The 19567-nt window shown below is 52.8% G+C and overlaps 3 protein-coding genes across 3 annotated transcripts; all 3 read right to left on the bottom strand.

Annotated features, from left to right (window-relative positions):
* Nucleotides 1-2993: 2993 nt before the first annotated feature.
* On the bottom strand, nucleotides 2994-4226 carry LOC118247486 (C-X-C motif chemokine 2-like). Its single transcript, XM_035545513.1, has 3 exons — nucleotides 4163-4226; nucleotides 3500-3635; nucleotides 2994-3147 (listed from the first exon to the last, which is right to left on the bottom strand). Exons 1-3 carry the CDS (start codon nucleotides 4224-4226, stop codon nucleotides 2994-2996), a joined length of 354 nt encoding a protein of 117 aa, XP_035401406.1.
* A 594-nt stretch (nucleotides 4227-4820) lies between these two features.
* On the bottom strand, nucleotides 4821-5641 carry LOC118245367 (alveolar macrophage chemotactic factor-like). The gene is made up of 4 exons (XM_035541502.1): nucleotides 5578-5641; nucleotides 5189-5318; nucleotides 4939-5022; nucleotides 4821-4845 (listed from the first exon to the last, which is right to left on the bottom strand). Exons 1-4 carry the CDS (start codon nucleotides 5639-5641, stop codon nucleotides 4821-4823), a joined length of 303 nt encoding a protein of 100 aa, XP_035397395.1.
* Nucleotides 5642-7392: 1751 nt separating this feature from the next.
* Nucleotides 7393-9018, bottom strand: LOC118246477 (interleukin-8-like). The gene is made up of 3 exons (XM_035543616.1): nucleotides 8948-9018; nucleotides 8414-8566; nucleotides 7393-7480 (listed from the first exon to the last, which is right to left on the bottom strand). The coding sequence occupies exons 1-3, from the start codon at nucleotides 9016-9018 to the stop codon at nucleotides 7393-7395; spliced, it is 312 nt and encodes a 103-aa protein (XP_035399509.1).
* Nucleotides 9019-19567: the final 10549 nt, after the last annotated feature.

Here is a 19567-nt window from a genome sequence, read left to right as displayed (position 1 = left end):
CTTTAGGAGGCCGGCCAGGTTGGGAAAACACCATAAAGGTTCCCAGCTGGAGGGCAGTAGTGATGCCTTCCTAGCAGTGAGCAGCAGCCAGAGCGGGCTGACAGCCCTTAGCATTGAAGATGAGATTTAATCCCAGCAGCGCAGGAGTAGCTTTCATTTTACAAGGCGTTTTAAGCTTCTAGCATCCAAACCTTCCTTTGGCGTGAAACTTGGCATAGCGGGGTTGATGGAAAGGTTTTTTTTCATCCTATCCAAGCCAAATCAATAGCCTGCACTAGAAATAGCACAACAGTGCAATACCCTCCTCTGTCTTGGTTTAAAAGGGAGTCCAACCTCAGACAGCAGTTGTCATCCCCCAAGTCCTCAGCTTTCTACGTAATTGTGATTTGTCTGTTCTCAGATACCACACATTTCTTAATAGACGTTTTTTTGGTAATAATGATTTAATGTCCAATGTAAACATAAGGATTGATGCTCTCCCTGCTGGGAGAGCCAAGGACTGAGCCAAGCACGACCTCATCTGGCACTCCCCTCAGCTTCCTGAGACAATACCAAGGTGTTAAGAGTGAGAAATGCCATCCCTTCCTCCCTCGTCATTTTACACCAGAGTTTATTACACTTTTGCAATGGATCTGTGTTTTTTTTCCCCTAATAACTAAAGAATCCCTTTCCTCACTGCCAGTGAAGCAGGTGGCGTTGCCCGTAGGTGGATTTGAGGGGTTCCTGAGGCTGTGCAAACTCCAGAGCCTGCCGTGTGCCCTGGCATGCCCACCAGCAGGAGGTCACTCCACTGAAGCCAGGCTGTTGGAAGAGCAGTGGGTCGCTCTCCTACACAGCCTAGCAGACTCACAGTAAGGTCAAAAACAATTTATAGACGAGATGATAAAGCTGCAGACACAGCTGTGAGTGATCCGGGACCTTCTCCTGTGACCACTCTGCGCTGGTGCTGACCACGGGTTTGCTTTTCTTCTGGGAAATGAGTGCAGGGACTCTAAAACAGCAGGGCTGATGAGGTAGGCACAGGTACTGCACAAACAGCAAAGGGACGAAAACAACAGCTTCAAAGAGCTCTCAGCAGGAGAGAAGTCGTTTGACTCCCCAGTGGGTGTTCGGAGGTGGCAGTCCGCTGCTTTGGCTGTGTGTGAGGACGAAGGACTCCAGGAGCAGTTCCTGGGAGTACAGCTGAAAGTAACCAGGAAGGTGGAGAAATGCTCGTGCACTTTGGTGCGGGGTTTTTAACACAGCACTGATGGCAACGCACGCCAAGTGATGTGGCTCTTTCTTTCTGCCCTCTCCTGCAATAGCACGATGTATTTAGCCTGCACAAGCTCTCACCGTTTTAGCGGCGAGGTTCGGAGTGATTCTGGTCCGTGGTCTCATCCTCTTTGTTCAACAGTTCCTAAAATTTAGGCGTTTTTCCAAGTTTGCATTTGTCTGTATTTGTCTTTGTTCCAAAGCAAAAATTAAAAAAAAAAAAATCATGGTGGCTGTCTTTACAAGTGGCGTTACATGGCTTTGTTTCTAGTTTTTAATTATTGCATCGTGTGTTTTCCTTCTGAGCAATTTAAGTGTTTGTGCGCACCGCGTGAGCTACATCTGCCCTCAGCCCCTAACCTCAGGGGCCTGAGCTGCCCCCCCGCCCCACCTGCAGCTCTTGGCTCAGGAGGGTGGCTTTGTTCAGCCTCCTTTCTTTCTTTCTTTCTTTCTTTCTCGTTTTTGTTTTTTTTTTTCCTTTTTTCTGTGACACAACATCTTCTCCCCCCGAACGTGGAACTGCCCGGAGATGGAGAACCAGGAAGCGGCAGTGCCACTCTCGGGCACGCTGAAGTTTTAAGGGGCTTTACAGGACGTTTCGTGGAAGTGGCAGCCCAGCCTGAAATCGGGAGCACGCTGGAGAGGGCTTCTCCCTCTCTCTCTCTCTCCCTCCCTCCCAGTAATTTGTGTTTTCCATCCTTGCGCGCTATGTAAAGGGAAAGCCAGCTCCACTTGTACAAAAAGATCCTTTTTTGCACTCTGTCTGAAAAACCACATTCTGCAGGACATGCCATGCCCCCCCCGAACCTTGTATCCCCACTTCTCAGGGAGGAGCTCCCAGGGCAGGCAAAGAGACGAACGTCCCGCGAGCTGGGGGGACAGCAGGGACACGGGCAGCGGCGGGGCCAGGGCTGGGCCTTTGGGGGACTCACTCTGCGCAGGGACCAGCCAGAGAAAAAGGAGGACACCTGAGCCAAGCAGTCCTGCCTGCTTTAACCTTACAACAGCATGGAGAGGGGACATGCTCAAAACCCCAAACTGTCACTTTTTTTCTCCACCCCTCCTTTTTTATTTTTTAATTTTTATGTTTTATTTTTTATTTTTTATATTTTATTTTTACCATTGGAAACCGGGTACTGCTCACACGTGATGTATAGGGCTAAATATCTGCTTGTTTCCTAGCACCTGTGTACTTTTGTTTCCTTCTGTAGGCAATAAATGGCTGTTTTGCAACCCCTCTGGTCTCCTGCTGCGGTTCCTGGGAAGCACGGGGCGGGAGGGAACCCGTCGGGACCGGCAGCGGGCTTTGCACCTCGGCCACCACCCTGGGGTGCACTTGGTGGCAATTGTGATTTTCGTGCAAAGCCGCATGGAAAAAGCTGCCACAACGAGGGCGAGCACGTTCATGTTTTTATTGAGCGGCACCCAGGGCAGGCTGGCACCACGCACGGGAGCAGCAGGGTCACTGGAACAAGGGGCAGCAGTGGGAACCAACAGGAAAGCCTTTTTGGGGGAGGATGAGGGGACGGAGGAAGGCTCCTGCCCCCTGCCAAAACCGCGGGGGGGCCAGGAGCGGAGCAAGCGCCTGCGCCGTGCTGTGACACCAGGCAGGTCTGAGCGTGGGGTGGTTACACCACTGCTGTCCCTGTGGGCGGATAAATAACCGTGTCTGGTTATTTCTCATCGTAGCTGGACAGGGGCAGAGGTGGGGGATGCTGGGGGGGGAGGCACGGGCCCTGTCACGGGGCCAGCGGCTGCCTTTCCGCATCCCTCCGCGACCGCGCCGCCGCCTCTTTTCTGGTGCCATTCCTCTGCGTCAGCTTGTGGATGAGCAGCTGGATCCAGGGCGCCTCGGGGGCCACGCACACCTTCCTGCTCCTCGTCAGGGAGAGGCTGCAAGGCGACCAGACCCGCTCAGTCCCCCGCGAGGAGCCTCTTCCCCCAAAGATTTCCCAACCGCGCTGCCATCTGCAGGGAAAACCCCTCCTGCCCCCCTGGCATGGTCACAGGGCAGCTGGGACGGGGTTTGTCCCAAGCACAGCCCTTGTACCGAGAGGGGCAGCTTTGGTGGGCTCTGACCCCAGCTCTGGGAGCCGTGCCGGAGGTAACCCCGGTTGAAACAGGCGGCAGCATCCCCTGCAAGAGGCTGGGCCTTGCGAGAGGCACCGCGGGGTTTCGGGGCTTTGGAGAGGGTGCAAGCACCTGGGTGTTTTCGCACCGATCGGGCCCTGGGCTCTGCACTTACATGATCTCCTTCCTCCTGCAGTGAATGCCCGGTGGCATAACGTCGATGGCGAGGATCAGCCCCAAGCTGATGACCTGGGCGGTCGATTTGACGCACTTGCACCTCTTGTTGGTCAGCAGGCTCTCCAGCGACAGACCTGCGCCGCAGCAGCCCACGTCCCAGGCTCAGTCCCCAGCCGGTGGGGGACAAACGGGGACACCCCCCACTGCTGTCCCCAGTCCCCATCCCGACCCCCCTGTGGTGCCATTTAGTGGGGCTCGCAGCAGACAAGGGCAAAAGCAGCTGGCGTTGGAAGGCGCAAGGCTGAAGCAAGGCTCATCCCTCCCCAAAGAGCTTCAAATCCCCTCCCCAAAGAGCTTCAAATCTCTCTTCCCGTGCATATCGCAGGGTTTAGCTTCGGGGTTTTGAAAACTCAGCTGATGTTTTCAGAACCAAGACTGTTCCCTGCCCACCTGCCAAGCGCTCAGGCTTACAGGGCCTTGAAGAGGAGCAGCTTAACCCCACCGTGCGAATCCCACCCCAGGCATCCCCCCTCGGTTCAGCCGGCGGGTTGAAAAGATGAAATTTTGAGTTCAACGATTGCCGAAAGGCGAAGGAGAAATCTGAAAGCTTGGAGAAGCCCCACGCATCTAACAGCACTGCCCGGGCCCCAAAATCACTCACCGTCCCCCGGCACCAGGCTGCTCAGGAGCAGGGCCAGGGCCAGCGCCGCCGGCAGCAGCCGCATCCTCGCCGCCCACCCCGAGCCGCGGGCAGGATGCTTTATAGCCAGCCTCAGCGGGGATTTTGCGGGTAGGGAAACGCAGGGGGAAAAGGATCTGCCCCGCGCCCCCGGCTTCGACTTCCCTGCCGTCGCTTCCCCCTTTCGCACGTGGCCCGAAGCGCCTCCCCGCCCTGCATCGCCACCGAAAAATGCAGAAACCAGCACGGCCACAGCCCAAACCCAGGTTCACCTGCTAGCACAAAAACTGAGTGAAGCCGCCCCCTGCCCCGAGCCCCACGGCGCACTGCAGGGACACCAGGGACGGTAATTGAGGGTGGCCACCTTTATTGGATGCTTGTGCCCGAAGGGGACATTTGGCTTCTTGCTGGGGCCAAGGGGCTGTGGGGAACGTCACTGTGGAGTGGGGGCAAGGGAAGCGTGCACAGGCATTTGCAGGGGTTTAGGTGTATAAAATGGGGGAACACTCAGGGGGGAAATGGCTGCGGGGCATCACACAGCAGCACGCTCCCCTCCGGGCTGGGGGCGAAGCGACGGCGGGGGGGGGGCTGCCCAGTTTTGGGCACGGCCCATCTGTGCGTCCCGGCGGCGGCAGCTTCCTCAGGGAGGAGCAGCTTTCTTCCTCCTGCCGACAGCAGAAGGGGAAAACGTGTGAAGAGCGGGCCCTGGGAGGGATCCCAGCCTCCTGGGGACCCCCTTCAGTGCCGGGGCTGCTTACAGCTTCGGGAGGTCCTGCAGGAGTTTCTTCACCCAGAGGGCGTTGGGATCCACGCAGACCCTCTCAAGGGATTTTAGTTTAATCCTAGAAAACACACGGGGTTTCGGCACCACCACGTCCAGCCCCTCCAGGGGGAGGCTCAGGGAACCGAGCCCCCTCCTGGCCCCCACCCAGTGCGGGGAGGTGTAGGAGTGCAGGAACTGACGGAGGGCAGAGGAGAGCAGTATCTCGCCCCCCAGGAGCCACTTACACCACCTCGAGGCGCCGGCAGCTGCTCCCCACCGGCCGGACCTCGACGCTCTCGTACTTGGACGGGTGGATGAAGGTGGCCGTGGTCTTGGCGCAGCGGCAGCTCAGGTTGCCGTTGGCTTCCAGGAGGGCTGGAGGGGCACACGGCTCACACACCACCCCAAAACCCACCCCCGACCGCTTCCCCCATCCCGTCCCTCTGCAAAACCCTTTCCGGAAAACGCGTCTCCCCCCCGCCCCAATCCTCCCAGGGCCGGCACCTCTTTGCCAAAGAGCCTCAGAAACATTTCAGCCCCCGGCAGAGGAGCATGATGCCACTCCAAAAACCTTCCCCCTCCTCCCGGCAGCCCCGCAGATGGAAGGGGGGCACGGGGAGCCCCGCGGCCTCACCTGCGCCCCCGGGGCGGTGGGTCGCCAGCAGCACCCCCAGCAGCAGGGCCGCCCACGCTGCCATGCCGGCCCCATCCCCGGCCCCGTCGGCATCCCCCTATTTGAGCCGGAAAATAGGAGAAGTGCGGTGGCGCAGGCGGGAGGCCCCGGGGTCGGGTGGTTTTCGCCCGCCGCCCTTCCCCGCTGACGGTGCTCACCGAGGTCGCAGCGCTGCTGATAAAGAGCGGGTCGGGGCTGTGTAGGGGTGTGGGCTTCCCGAAACCGGCGCTGTTTTCCCTTTCCTGAGAAGCTGGGTCTTGTGAAAACATTCAACGTTTCCCCCATCGCTTGTTCTTAGTTCACACAGCCACACAAAGCTGGGGTGTTTTAACCTTCTGCAGGGCCAGCCATTCCTTGTTTCTGCACAGTCACTGTTTGTGTGTCAGCTGTAACAGCCTGGCACACTTAAAAAACATTCCCCACTTACTTTGGGACATTCAGAATCGGCAGGAGGCAAGCTAACGAAGCACCTCAGAACATCAGCAGGTCCGTGACATCCATGCCCCACAAGCTGATTTTCCCCCCCACCAGGCACATCCTGACCTGAGCTTTGGGGACACTCGTTTTGGCCCCTTCCCCCCTGACCCTCCCTGGGGCCTCAGGGCTGGGACACCCATCCCAGCTAACGCTGCCGCCTTGCACAAACCTCTGTCTCCGTCCTAATGCCAAAGGGGTTTTCATCCCCTGACCTGTCATGAAAGTGCTCCATCTGATGTGCACTCAAAGCGCACCACAATGCCTGCGGCATGCCAGCCAAGGATCAGTCAGAGAGCACCCCAGATGCAGAACGAAAGCAAGCTCAGGTCTAAGTTACAACAGCTGGGGTTTACCAAAGCCCCACGGAGCATCGTCAAAACTAGGCTCAAGGCAAGACCCAGGGAAAACACAACAGAAGAAAAACCCAGATTTTATTTGACTCGAGCTCTCAGGACACCGGGCACCGCGCCCTGTAAGGAGAGACAAGACGCACGCTCTGTTGGTGAGCGCTCTCAAAGTTGCTCCAAGAGAGGTGGGAATAGCCCCTGAAAAACACAGACTTCAAAGTGCATGGGCAGGGGAACAAACGAAGGGTTCACTCTCAACACTCACATATCTGTGAGTACAGGGAGCAGCTCGGCTGCCAAAGGGCCAGACACGGGGCTCTGGCTTTCGGGAAAGGGGGAAGCAGGGGCAGAGCGAGGAGCGGCCAGGTTTCCACGCCTGTGCATCATCTGGCAGTCTGCCTCGGGGCTCTGAGCATCAACTTCCTCAGCAGGAAACTTATTTTTTCTTCCTGCAAAAAGCAGAAGGAGGAGAAATGTGTGAACGCAGAAGAAAACGGGTCCTAGGGGAGGAAGCTCCTGCCCGAGCTGGAGGAGGTCACCACCATTTCCCCTGGGGCTGGTGTCACTGGCAGGGACAGACACCTCCTGCCACCCCTCAGCTCTGCCAGGGACCTGGCACCACTGCAGGAGGAAATTTTCCCAGCCTAGCACTGAAGCACCATTGCACTCTCACGACAGCTCCTGCCACGATTTTTTTCCCCAAAAAAACATTCTTTTCCCCCCAGAGATGTTTTCAGAGGTGCGGCGCCGCACACAAACCGAGATGAGCACAGCCTAGGGGTGGCGGTGTTGGTGCACAACCAAGCGCTGCGAGGCTCACCCTGCTGGGTGACCCCATGGGATGGGGTCCCTCAGCCCCACAGAAAGCCCCAGCAGCCCCCCAGGAGCCCTTGTTCCTGTAAGCTCTTCCCAGGACTGCAGGCACGAGCCAAAGGGGCTTCAGCAAAGAAACTTACGTGGTCGCAATACGCTTCAGTAGTTTCTTTACCCAAGGGGCCTCGGGGTTCACGCACACTTTTGCCGAGGTTCTTAATTTAATTCTGAAACACAAGGAGTGTTTATGAGCATTATACTCCCTCCAGAGGCAGGGATTTGAACAGCCGGAGCTGATCTGCAAGAAACAGCTTTCATTCACAGCGCTCGCCACGCGTGGGACCTGCAGAAAGCTGCGTGCAATAGAGGGAAGCCGAAGAGAAGAGGGAAAAGCAGGATGCAACGCGTTCCTGTGCTGAGCAGAGACCGCACCTGAAGCCCAGGGGCCACCACACAAAGGTGGTTTCTCTGCAGATGTACACAAGTGAAACCATTCACATTTTGGAGCAAAGGCAAACTATCAGCCACTATTCAATCAGTCAATTAACATGTGCCAGAAGGCATAAATGTATCAGTGCTGAGCAGCTGAAGAAATCCTACGCTTGCACTTAACACCCTGCCTCACAGGACAGAGGCAAGAAGCTAAGGGTTTGAGCTGAGATCTGCTTGCTCTCAGAAGCGTTGTATGTCAGTGGAGGAAAAACCTGGTTGTGGCTCGTCCTACAAACTACAAGCACACCCCACCCGTATGCTCGCCACTCAGCACCAGTGCTAGGAAATCACGCTTTCCCCTGCTTGGAAAGGCTCGTTTAAAACTTCAGCACCTCATTTCTGGGAGGTAATTCTGCAGAAGCCGAAGCAGTGGGAAGATGAGCAGCGTTCCCTGCAGCTGCACAAGGGAGCACGGCTGCATGGGTCCCGGGGACCTCTGGCACACTGGCTCTGACACATTTCCTTCGCCAGAGGTGACCTGAAGTTCTCCAGCCCTGAAGCATGAATGCTGCTGAGATTTTTGAAAGGATTTAGCTTTCAGAAAGGAAGCTGAGAAGCACAGTGGTTGCAGAAGACGACGCTCAGTGCTGGCCCTGCTTCTCTGCGGGAGCAGAGGAGAAAGCAGCTTTCTGCCCCTACGGCTACAACAAGCAGCTCGCAGCACTTACATGATCTCTGTACGTCTGCAGGTGCTTCCCACGGGTCTTATTTCAATGCTTTCATATCTCTTTGGGCTGATGTAGTCTGAAGTTGTCTTTACACACCTACAGCTCAGGTTTCCGTTCACTTCCAGGATGGCTGAGAAAGAGAGAAGGGAGCAGCTTACAGAGACAAAGCGTTATTGAGAGATGCTGTAACTCTGGAGCTCCCAGAGAGCCAAAGCTGCCCCTTGCCATGCTGCTACTGACAGTGCTTTGGGGACCAGTATAAGAAACAGCTATCTGTGCCTGTACTTCTGTTCCCTACAGCTCCTGCCAGCTGAACCAGCAAAGAGGAAGGCAGAACTCCTTCCTTGGCTACAGGAGAAGCCCTCGGTGAGGCACCCAGGGTAGTCCCTGGCTCCTCGGGTCTCCTGTGGTGCAGGACGAGGGTTTGACACCTTCCCCTGCTGAGGCAGCAGGGACCGAGGCTGGCTGACCGCTCCCAGCCGTGGGTATCTCTGCGACGACGCCAGAAGCTCACCTGCATGGGCCGAGCGGGACATCAGCAGCAGCAGCAGCAGCAGCCCCAGGAGCATGGTGGCTCCTGTTCCCCCCCGGGCCAGCGGGTGCATCGTGGCAGTGTAAGGAGCCGGCGGAACAAACTCCCCTATTTATCCGTGGGGGGCACGCTCCGATACGCAGCGGCCGGAGTCAGACCTGTCACACACGGCAGGCAGACCGTGAAGGAGAGATGAGATCATTTCTCGGAGGCTCACCGCAGGCAGGCCAGGAGCCAAATTTGCGATGTTATTGATAAAAGCCGGCTTTGGGGATGGAACGCGTGCTTGGTTTCCCCACGTAATCTCCACCTCCCCACCCCGACCCCTTCTCATTAGCTGGGTCTGTACAAACGACATCAGCATTCGTTCCCTTTAGTATTTACTCAACCACAACAGGAGACCAAAATAAAGTCAGAGCCCAAGCCCCATGTAAGCAGGGTTTTTTGTTTTGTTTTGAGGCAGCCAGATATTTACATATTTCTTTCTGAGGGCTATAATCCCCCACGCTATTTTTTGCACACTCTTACATCAGCAAAAAAAAGCTCAGCGCCGTACAGTGGAAAAAGAATAAAGAACTTGGCAGCATGTTTCCACCCAGCCCCTTCAAATCTAGCACTTTGCTGTACTAGCAAAAGCACCCAGGAAATGCAAGAGATGACTGGCACAGCATCACCAGCTGATGGGAAACTATTCCTACACCTCTGCATGCTTCGATTAATGCTGAGGTGAGCGTTTATCAGCGGCTTTTCTCATACCAGTGGCCTGGGAGCAAAGCACAAGAGGGTGTCAGGCAACAGCAGCAGGAACAGCAGTGGGGCACTTGAAACAGGGTTCCCTCAGAACCGAAGGAACAAAGCACCACGTGTTGGTGTGCGGGGGGTTGGTCCCATAAAGCCAGCATTGTTGGCACTGACACGGGATGTGCAAGGCCCGTTTTCAGGCCCTGTGGCCCCAAAAGCCATCTTCATGGCAGCAGCAGCGCCGTGGGGCTGCGGTGGGATGGGGGCTGCCCTCAGGGCAAAGTCACCAGCCGGGAAGGAAAAGGGGAAGGGGGGACACAGCCACAAGAGAGAAGTGAGGAGGAAGGAAGAGGGCAGCAGAAAGATGATGTGGTTGGGTGATAATGCTGTAATTTGGAGCTTTCAAATCACGTCTGTGTTTTATATAGTAATATGACAGTAAACTAAAAAAAACAACAAACCACCTGAGCCTTCTACTTAGAGTGTAAGCCACTCTTCTTTCTCTTAGAGGCTTGTTTTTCCCTGAGACAGGTGCAAAAATCTTGCAAAGATCTCGTTCAAAAGACCAAAGCCAAAAATGAGGAGTTGAACTCAGAGCCCAGGGACAATTTCCAGGATCTGTTCACAAAGTCCTGCAGAGGGAACGACATCACCCTGCTGCAATGCCAGTGGAAAAGGAGATGGCTTTAAAACTGTTTTTTGTTCAATATTTCCAAAGTTTTCAAGTTCCTATGACAGCTTCAAGGCATTTTGCTGGTTCGTGGCAGGAATCTCTTGAAAGAGAAGTCCACAAAATGGTGGGGAAGGCATCAAGTTAGCCAGGAGAGAATCATCCACCTATGCGAAGTACTATGGAGACTCCAAAGCTTCAAAACCTTTCTGAAGTTTATGACTTTGACACGGTCCTGCTGGGGAAGACTGAGAGAAGTGAAGGCAACCTTTCCTGGAGCAGCACGGCAGAGAGGAGTAGGAAAAATGAGGAGCTGGGACAAAACGAGGAGCTCACCCCCAGGCTGAGGGGAAGCCACAGTTGTAACCTTGTCCCTTGGCTGGGCAGTGCTGGCCAAGGGCATCCCTGGCCCTGCTCCTGGAAACTTTACTATGGGGAGAAAAACAGCCAGAGCCTGCATGGCACAACCTGTCCAGAATGGTTCAGTAGCAGGCAAAGGTGCACTGGGCATCCAGCTAGCACGGTGGACACACCACTTATTATGGTTTTCTCTCTGTGTCGTTGGCGCACCTTTTCCTGTAACAGCCTTCCCCGTTTTTCAGAAACTTCTCCCGGGGTGTCTTTTCCAGTTACAGGACCTGCAGACAAGACAGATTAACTGCTCGGCGTGTGATCACTTGTGCCAAGTAGCATCAGGGGCATCCCCTCTGCGGAGGCAGACTCAAGTGCCAGCTTGACCCTGCGTGCCAAAACCAAGCCCCACGGTGATTTCAGGCCCTGGAGTTGTGTGGCAGTCACTGCCCGTGGGGCTGTGAAGATAAACCGAGCACAGCCAGCAGCTCCTGCTCAGACACGTCCTCTTGATTCATACCTAGATGCGGATTTTCATAGCAAAGTCCAGCTCTTGCTCAGTCGCCGCTGGGTTTCCCCTGGCAGGCTGGGCAGTTTGGTGAATCCCCGCACACATTTGCCTAGCTGCCGGTCCCCAAGCTGCTGGAAGTTTCTGCTTTGGGTAGGAAAAGTGAAATAGATGTGGACGTGGCAAGAAAGGAGAACTTGACAGAGATACTGTAATCCCAGGGTGTTTAAACTGTCTTGGTAGTAGTCATGGTGGTTTTAATACATGACTAACATGTACATTGACAAACATTGTGGAAGAAAAGCTTGCAGTCATTGCTGATCGCTAATATTTGTGCATGCTGAGTGGTAATTCTGAAAAGGCAGAAGGAGGGTGAGGATCTAGCCCATGACTGTACTTAAACCAACCACATCCTGGCTGCCAGTAATTCAGAAAAGCGGCCCTGGCACCTCGAGCAGTGCGTTTATCTGTGCCATCACCAACTGAAACACGTCAGAAATATCCTAGCAGCTTCTGCATTTTCTGCAGCAGCTGCACCTTTGACTCAAATCAAAGCCTCGCCTGCATTTTTGGGTTTTGTTATTTTATTACTTTTTTTTTTTTTTAATCCACTGGATCCTCTAGAAATCCTTCCTATGGCACCTACACAGACATGGTGCAAACACCTCGCTAAGGACATGAGTGTGGCAGAAGAGCAGCACTCTGCTAGGTGGCTTTGCTGTGCTTCTGCAGCCATCAAACAGCTTAACACACACAATTTAGTGACAGAGACAGAGAAGGCCTCAGGCTGGTTCTCCAAGGTCAAAGATTTCCTTGAAGGCACTGAAAAATAGATGGTGTGAAATGAGAGGGGAGGCAGGTGAGGCATTTATGGCAAGGAGAAGAAAGCTCTCTTTTTGGCAGAGGGAGGCTGGAGACTTTACGTGCTGTAAAAGATGAGGGAGGAGAACCTGTCACAGCACTTCCACATGCATGATCCAGGGGCAGAGCAAGGATTTGGTCTGTAGTAACGGGGTAACTTTGGAGATGACGAGAAAGCGACCTGAACTAAGAAAACCAGGAGGAAAAGAAAAAAAAAAAAAAGAAAAAATTGCCATGTGCAACAGAAACCCAACCCTGATGTAAATGAAGTGGGGACACCGGCCATCCTGCCCCTCGGAGAGGATCCGTGCACTGCACTAGAGAGCAGGTAAGGGTCCCTAAGAGGCTGTGTTGAAGACGTCTGCAGTGAGCGAAGCAATGCCGGGGCTGGAGCCTCTCGGCCGCACTGAAACCCGCTGCCCTCATGGGGAGTGAAAGTGCACTTCCAGCACACCCCTTCCATCCCAGCACCCCTCGCGCGAGACAGCAAAACTATTTCAAAGAAGAAAAGAAAGTACCCCTAAGAAAACCCCAACGGCAGTGAATTGCCACCGCTGTGGTTTGTGGTCTGTCACCTGCTTCAGAGAGAGATGTAAAGATACGTGAGGGAGAGTCGCACACACACCTGTTTCGGTGCCACTCGTGCCTTTCAATTCCCATTTATCGTGTTTAGAAAACTCACGGGCATTTCCACCCTAACTGGGAGCAAAGCCTAAAGCAGAAAAATCAGGAGCTCGAATCTACCCAAAATAACACTGACCAAACGGCACAGCCCAGGGGAAGGGAACAACTGACCTCCTCCAAAGAACTGTATGAATCTGACCCTCTGCAAGCCAGCCCCAAAGGCTGGCAGAGCTTTATTTATACCCAGATGCAAAACAGTCGGCGCTTACCGAGGCAAGCTCCAGGTACAGAAATTAAATTTCAACATGAGAGCACCAGAATTAGAGAAATTCTAATAAAATCAGCCCAAAGCTAGGTCATTCAACCACATACCAAGCTGACGCTTGCTGTCCTAGAATGAAGGTACATGGATGTGCTAATGATGTGCCGTGGGAACAAGATCTCGTTTTCTCCTCTGTTCTCCTGAAAGCCAGAAGTGTAATCACACCTGCCAGCAGGTGAAAAACCTATTTAAAATTACAGGTATCTTTCAAAGCAGGGCTTAACTATTTGGTCTGCTTGAGGACTAAAGGAAAGGGGCGCAGACAGAAGAGGGAGGCTTAAAAGGGAAAAGAGAAGGAGGAAAGTTCGGAACGAGAACAAAAACTCAACTGGGATGAGAGAAATTGAGAAAAACCTTTAAGAAATGGGGCACTCAGGGCAGACAAACACCATGAGTCACCTTCCAGCCTTTCTCCTTTATAATCAGAGTTGTGAGGCCCTCCTGCTCAGGAGAGCCGGCCATGGTGCTGACATTCGTGCATCCCACATCAGTCCCTGGCCAGAGGAGCTGCGTGGAGCAGTGACCTTGCTTTTTGGTCCTTTTTGCCGAAGGGAAAGCACAGGACGCGTTCAGCAGTGCACCAGAGCACGCCACCCAGCCAGAGTGCAGGGACAGTCTCTCTGGGACTGTCCGTCCACCCCGGGGATGCAAATAGCACCGGGCAAGTGCAGGAGAAAACCCCCAGACTGCGTGCTAATTTACACTTGTAGCCAGAAAAGGATGCAGGAGAAATACGCAGCACCCCCGCGCTTCAGTGCCCAAAGCCCTATGCCTGTCTGTTTCAAACATGAATTAACCTGAAATTAACCCAACATTGAGCAGAGGAGAAGTGCCATTCCTCAAAGGCACCCTGGGAAAGCACGGCAGGCTGCGTTGCACGAAGTGGGAGCAGACCCCGAGGGCTCTACCAGCGAGCCCCGGTGGCTGCAGCCATGCCGAGGGGCTGAGCACCCTCCGTGCACATTTGCATGCGGCGGTAGCGGAGGAACCGGTCTAGACGCCGCAGGTGCAGGGCGCACCGTTAGTGGTTTGCATGGGGGCGCCGGGCTGACCCCGACACCGGAGCGAGTCAATGATGAGTTGAAACGAAGTCAGAGAGCGACAGGGAGGGAGCCAATGAAGTGCCAGCCCGCGTGTTATAAGCGAGGCTTGCCTGTTGGCACACTGCTTGTGTCACGGAGCTGGTAGCTTCCCTGGAATGGAAAAAGGTGCTGAACGCGGGTGAGGATGCTCCAACACCCGAGGAGGCTGACATGGTGCACCAGGGAAGCAGCTGAAAACTCAGAGCGGCAGGGTTACGTTGCTCGCTTGTCCTGTTTCAGGGGGACTTGGGGGGACTGCTGAGTTGTGGAGGGAGAAAAGGAAGCCTGACAAATGCCGTGAAGGCCACAAATACAACAAAGCTGGTGGCATGCAGAGCCCTGAAGGACTGAGGACTCCATACCTGAGGGAGCAGCCTCCTGAAGGCACATTTTAGTTGTCCAAGGTGCATTGCACCTCATTTCTGTAACTTATTTAGGCAAGTGGTAAAAGTTTTACCACCGTCCTCCCAAGGAGGGCTGCAGCACGGTCTCCTCCCCTCCTTCTTACAGTCTGATGTCTTGATTAACGCAGCTAGAGGCTGGCAGGTTTGGGTCAAGGGATTCCCCCCCAAATATTCATGGTTTCCATTTTAGTCGAGTCAGTAGTTAAGCCATCTCCATATCATTTGGCTTGCAGAATAACTGATGACTTATTTCTCGAATAGCTGACACGTTTTCTAGAGGTTAGCTTCAAGATGTACGGAGGAGCACTAAGAGGCACCTCTCACAAAGAGGAGCACCACTTGCTTTCTAGCCTGATAAAAGCCTCTTCGGCAACAACAAAAGGCCTGCCCCCGGCATCTAGTGGCACATCTCCACTTCACATTTATGTCTGTGACTCATTTCCCCACAAATGTCAGCCGTTTCTTTCCAGACTATCCGAGGCTGATGGCCACAGCACATATGACATTTGTTTCTTCTGTCTTCCACCTGTTCAAAGCAGCATTTACACATCTTGTGCTTGCAGTAGCTTGACATTTCCAGTCCGACCAAGCAACGTTGCTTGGTTATCCATCCTGCCTGTAAAGTTCAAAAGCACACAGCTGGTTTAGCCCACACCTCACATCAGGGCTCACCCGATGAGTTCCAGTCTGATAGAGTCATCCAAAGGTGAAAAAAACTAACAAAGCTTTGCCAGTCCCTTTTGCCCCAGGAACCACTTCTCCAAGAGGGATTTGCTTTGACAGCCCAGGATGAAAAACCTAAAGGACAGGAAACCAGCAAGGCAGGACAAAAGGACATGAGGGGCTGTGAGGGGTGGGAGACTACCCAGTTTTGGGAAGGAGGAGGAAATGCTGCAGAGGTGGGGTTGTGCACGGCGAGCAGGGACAGCTCAGTTGCATCCAGGTACAGGGACGACCAAGTGCCCACCCTGTCCTGGCAGCAGCATCCACCCTCCCCTCCTGGGGGCCAGGCAGACTTCCCACATTGCACCATACCCAGCTACCCAGAGGGGATGTTTTTGGCTGGGGTCTCATCCCCAGGGGAACTCAAACACACCTGAGCGTGCCGCATTTCACACCGGGACCAGAAACAAATTGAACCACCAGGCTCGAGATTATACCCAGAGCCATTATTTTCACTAAGGTCCACTTAGTGTCTCAGGATCTTTCCTTACCTTCTCTTTGCCAGGTGTCTTCCTACCTCTTCTCTCAGGGGAAGATCTTTCCCCACCTTTCACCTGCAAACCCCCACTGAAGTACTTTAAAAAAAAACAAAAACTAGCCAGCGAGAGCAACTGTTCTCTGGCAGCGAGTACAAATGGCAAGGAGGGGAAATCCAAGTCTCCACAGAGAAGGAACCACACTGCTGCTATACAAATGTCTTTTGGGGGGACAAGCAGCCCCCCCAGCCCTGGAAAGCCCCTTCTCAACACTTTCTTGCTGGACCCAGCACCCCTGAATCAGCACTTCAGGCACCGTGAGCCGACACGGCCACCTCGAGCTGCTCCCAGCAGAGAAGGAGAAATTTGAGGCCAACTTCTGCAAGGGACTTAAAGCCTCCCCAGCTGAGAGAAACGATACCGAAAGGGTCATCTCACAGCTAAAATAACCCAACGTCGCTTCGGGTTGGTGGGGTGAAGGCTGCCCGAGGTCCCAAGCAGTGCCTCCCGAGGCAGGAAGGTCAGCGAGTCGTCGCCTGCTGCCCAGCTGGCTGCAGGGCAGGAATGGGGAGGCAGATGAGAGGGCAGCGCTCACGCAGAGAGGAAAGGCTTAGGGAGATACCGGAAAGTGAAAACAAGAAGCATGAAACCATGAAAACGGCTTTGATCTTTCCTCAGCTTTTATCTCAGTTGTTGCGTGCTAAACACACCCTGAAAACTGATGCGGCCTGAAAAGTCTCATCTGTGGCAGGGCACGGCCTTGGGCTGGATCCAGGAATCCCTGAAGCTATCTGCACGTCTCCTCTTCCTCTCATATCCCACCTGCTTGTGGCTCGGGTGGCTGCCTGTCACAGGCAAGGCACAGAGCATCTCCTGGCTCAAGGTTTTGCTGCACCAGAAAGGTTTTCCAGCCTGAGCCCACAGCTGTCTGGCCCCGTTAGCCAAGCAAGTGGAAAACAGATGAAAAGCAGTTTTTATCCAACCAGACTGCTTTTTTCATGCATGTGTAGCAAGGAGGCAAGCTCCCTGCTTGATCTCAGCCTTCAGAAGAGAGGGATTTCAGTTTTTCTCTTGTTATTTTTGGACACGCAAACTTAAATCACAGCCACAGTGAACTCCTTACTTTGTCTCCAGCATCACCCAAAAAGTCCAGCTCTGACAAGTGCTAAATTTAATGTTGCCAGGTTCTTGGCATAGCTTTTTATTCCTGACTTAGTCTGGTCTGGTCCTGTGGACTGACCTGGCCCAGACTTGGTGAGCTTCATGGTTTATTTTCACTGGAAGGCAACTGAGTTCATGCTCTTGAGGGAAGCAGGAATGCTGAGGATATTTGGTCCAAAAAAACACATTTGGTGATCCAAAATGAAACACTAGTGTCCCTGGGGTGTGATAGAAGGCACTGGGGTCATTACTAAGCTAGGCAATAGCTGTACTCGTTGGTGTACCTATGCTATGCTGTTTGCCACCGGCTTGCCATAGCACTCAGCTATCTCTCTGTACAATTGCCACATTAATCCCACATTTGCATGCGGATGTATTTTTAGAACAGGAAGGAAGGTACATTGCTATTAGAGAGCACAAGAAGCCCACAAAGGACAGGATTAGCTTCCCAGGAGAGGCACAAGGACCTGTTGTGAAATGCCTGGTAGCAAATCCAAGCCCACTCTGGCTGCTTGGAAGCAAATTACCCAGCCTGTGCTAAGGGACCCACACCACCAGCTGTGTCAGTGCAGATAGGCAGCTGTATGGGCTGCTTGAAGAGGAGCAGTACATGAGGCATGCTCTGGGCTTTTTGAGGTTCATTCCCACCTTAGAAACATTTGCAAGTAAAAAGGAACCCAGTATCTTGTCATGTGGTTTTGCCTTGAACCTCTGCAAGACATAATCCATGGTAGAAATGTTTGAGTCAGTACAGGCACCTGTGTGATAGATATTGTGCCTTGCTCAGTGCTGGGCAGCCTTAGGCCATGAAAGGCCAGGGACACTGGTAATGAGTGCTTTTATATCATAGAGTCACATGTAAATGCAGATGGTATCCCAAAACCAAGATGCTGATGGAGCTGGTACAAAGCGAAAAGCTTATCTGGAGGCTGAGCAATAGAAAGGAGAAAGAGGTGCAGTGTCTGCTGAGTACTGGAGACGAGACTTGGAGTTCTTTACACCATTATAGACCTGCTGCCTGCTTGAAGATTTAACAGGGCACTGAGATGTGTCATGTTTCTCCAATCTGATAAACTTAACCCTACAAAATGGTCACCAAAGGCGTGCTCATAAAGGTCCGGAGCCAAAGGCAAGTGCTGAAAGCGAAGTCATTTGGAAACTCTTCTGCCTACAGTGGTACTTGCCCGGGTGATTTCCCAGGGCCCCAAAGGGAGAAAGACATCTCCAAATACCTTCATTAAAGGTGTGACCCTGCTGTTTAGTCACTTGAACCAATCCTTTTTTTGTCCAAAGCAAAAAAAGTCAAGCACTTCAGAGTCTGAGCTGGGTGCAGGGAGGGAGCAGAGATGCGAGTAGCAAGCGAGCGTGCATACCCTGACACCTCCTGGTGCCTTCGGGCATAATGAGATACTCAGCGTGAGCATTGCAGAGAGCTTCCCAACTGGGAAATATCCTTTCTTGAAGCAGAAATACTAAATAACTACAATTACCATGATAAAATATTAATAACTAAACATTAAAACTCACTCGTTTCCTAACTGAGGCAACATCGGTGTTTCCGACAGTCTGACATAATTGATATCTGAGGGAAACTTACTTTCATCTGTCTCAATAAATATTTTACCACCTTCTCCTGTTAAACACACTCTACAGGACATCCACAAGATAAACTCCTGCCCTTGCCTGCACCTGGATTTGTCAGAAAACAACCTTTTCTTTCCTTTTATGTGCTAAAGAAAGATGGAGATGCACACATGGCTTGGAAGAAAAATAGAAACAATATCCTACAGAAAACCTGGATTCTTTGACAATTCAACTATTTTGATGTAAACCCTAAAAAAAAAAGTTATTTTCCTTGTTCAAACAACAATATAAAGAGAAAACTTCCGAGGGTCTGTAACATCTGTGCTTCAAATGAAATAAGTTTCACAGATGAGGGGTACCGTGGCGTGACCCAAGCTGAGCTGAAAGAACAAATCTTTCTGATTATTTCTCTAACACAAGAGGACACAAGTCTGAAAATCTGCATATATTAAGGTATCACAGAGCATAGAAAATACGTGAAAATATCTACCAGCATTTGGCACAATGCAAATATTCTACCCCAAGAGAGAGAAACAGTGTAATCTTTTGAGCTACACAGATTGTTATTCATGCAAATTGTGATGTTACAACAGCAACTCTTCTTTTAGTTGGAAAAACCCAAAGGTGGTGAGCAGGGGACACGGTGGCTTGTGAGAAAGCATGCTTAGGTACTTAGCCATCTAATTTAGCTGGATAAGGAAAAATGTAATGTTTTCCTGTTGTTAAACATTGCCACCTGTATCGCTGGCACACAAATTATTCGTACTGGAGCAAACAATTTGTGAATAGCATATGCCAACATTAATGTGCCTGTACCAGCAGCCCTGTTAGATTGCAGCGATGATTCACTGAAACCAAGTTTGAAGAGAACTGCAGTCATATCCACACCACTTGACACAGCCAGGTAGAAGACTCCTAGAGATACTAATGAAATTCCAACATGGAATGAAATCCCTACAGCACCACATTCTTTGAAAACTTTTTTCAGCTGCGCAGCTCTGCCCGGCCTCACAGGGCAGACAGAGCGGGGGCCTGCAGGGTGGCAGGCCCGGGCGCAGCAGCAGGTGGAACATGGCAGCGCCCGGTGTGCACGGCCGGGCGCCCAAACTGGAGAA

Source organism: Cygnus atratus, chromosome 4, assembly GCF_013377495.2.
Source record: "Cygnus atratus isolate AKBS03 ecotype Queensland, Australia chromosome 4, CAtr_DNAZoo_HiC_assembly, whole genome shotgun sequence".
In the NCBI taxonomy this organism is placed as follows: domain Eukaryota; kingdom Metazoa; phylum Chordata; class Aves; order Anseriformes; family Anatidae; genus Cygnus; species Cygnus atratus.
The sequence above is the reverse complement of the archived record's forward strand: the minus strand, read 5'-3'. Positions and strand labels throughout refer to the sequence as shown.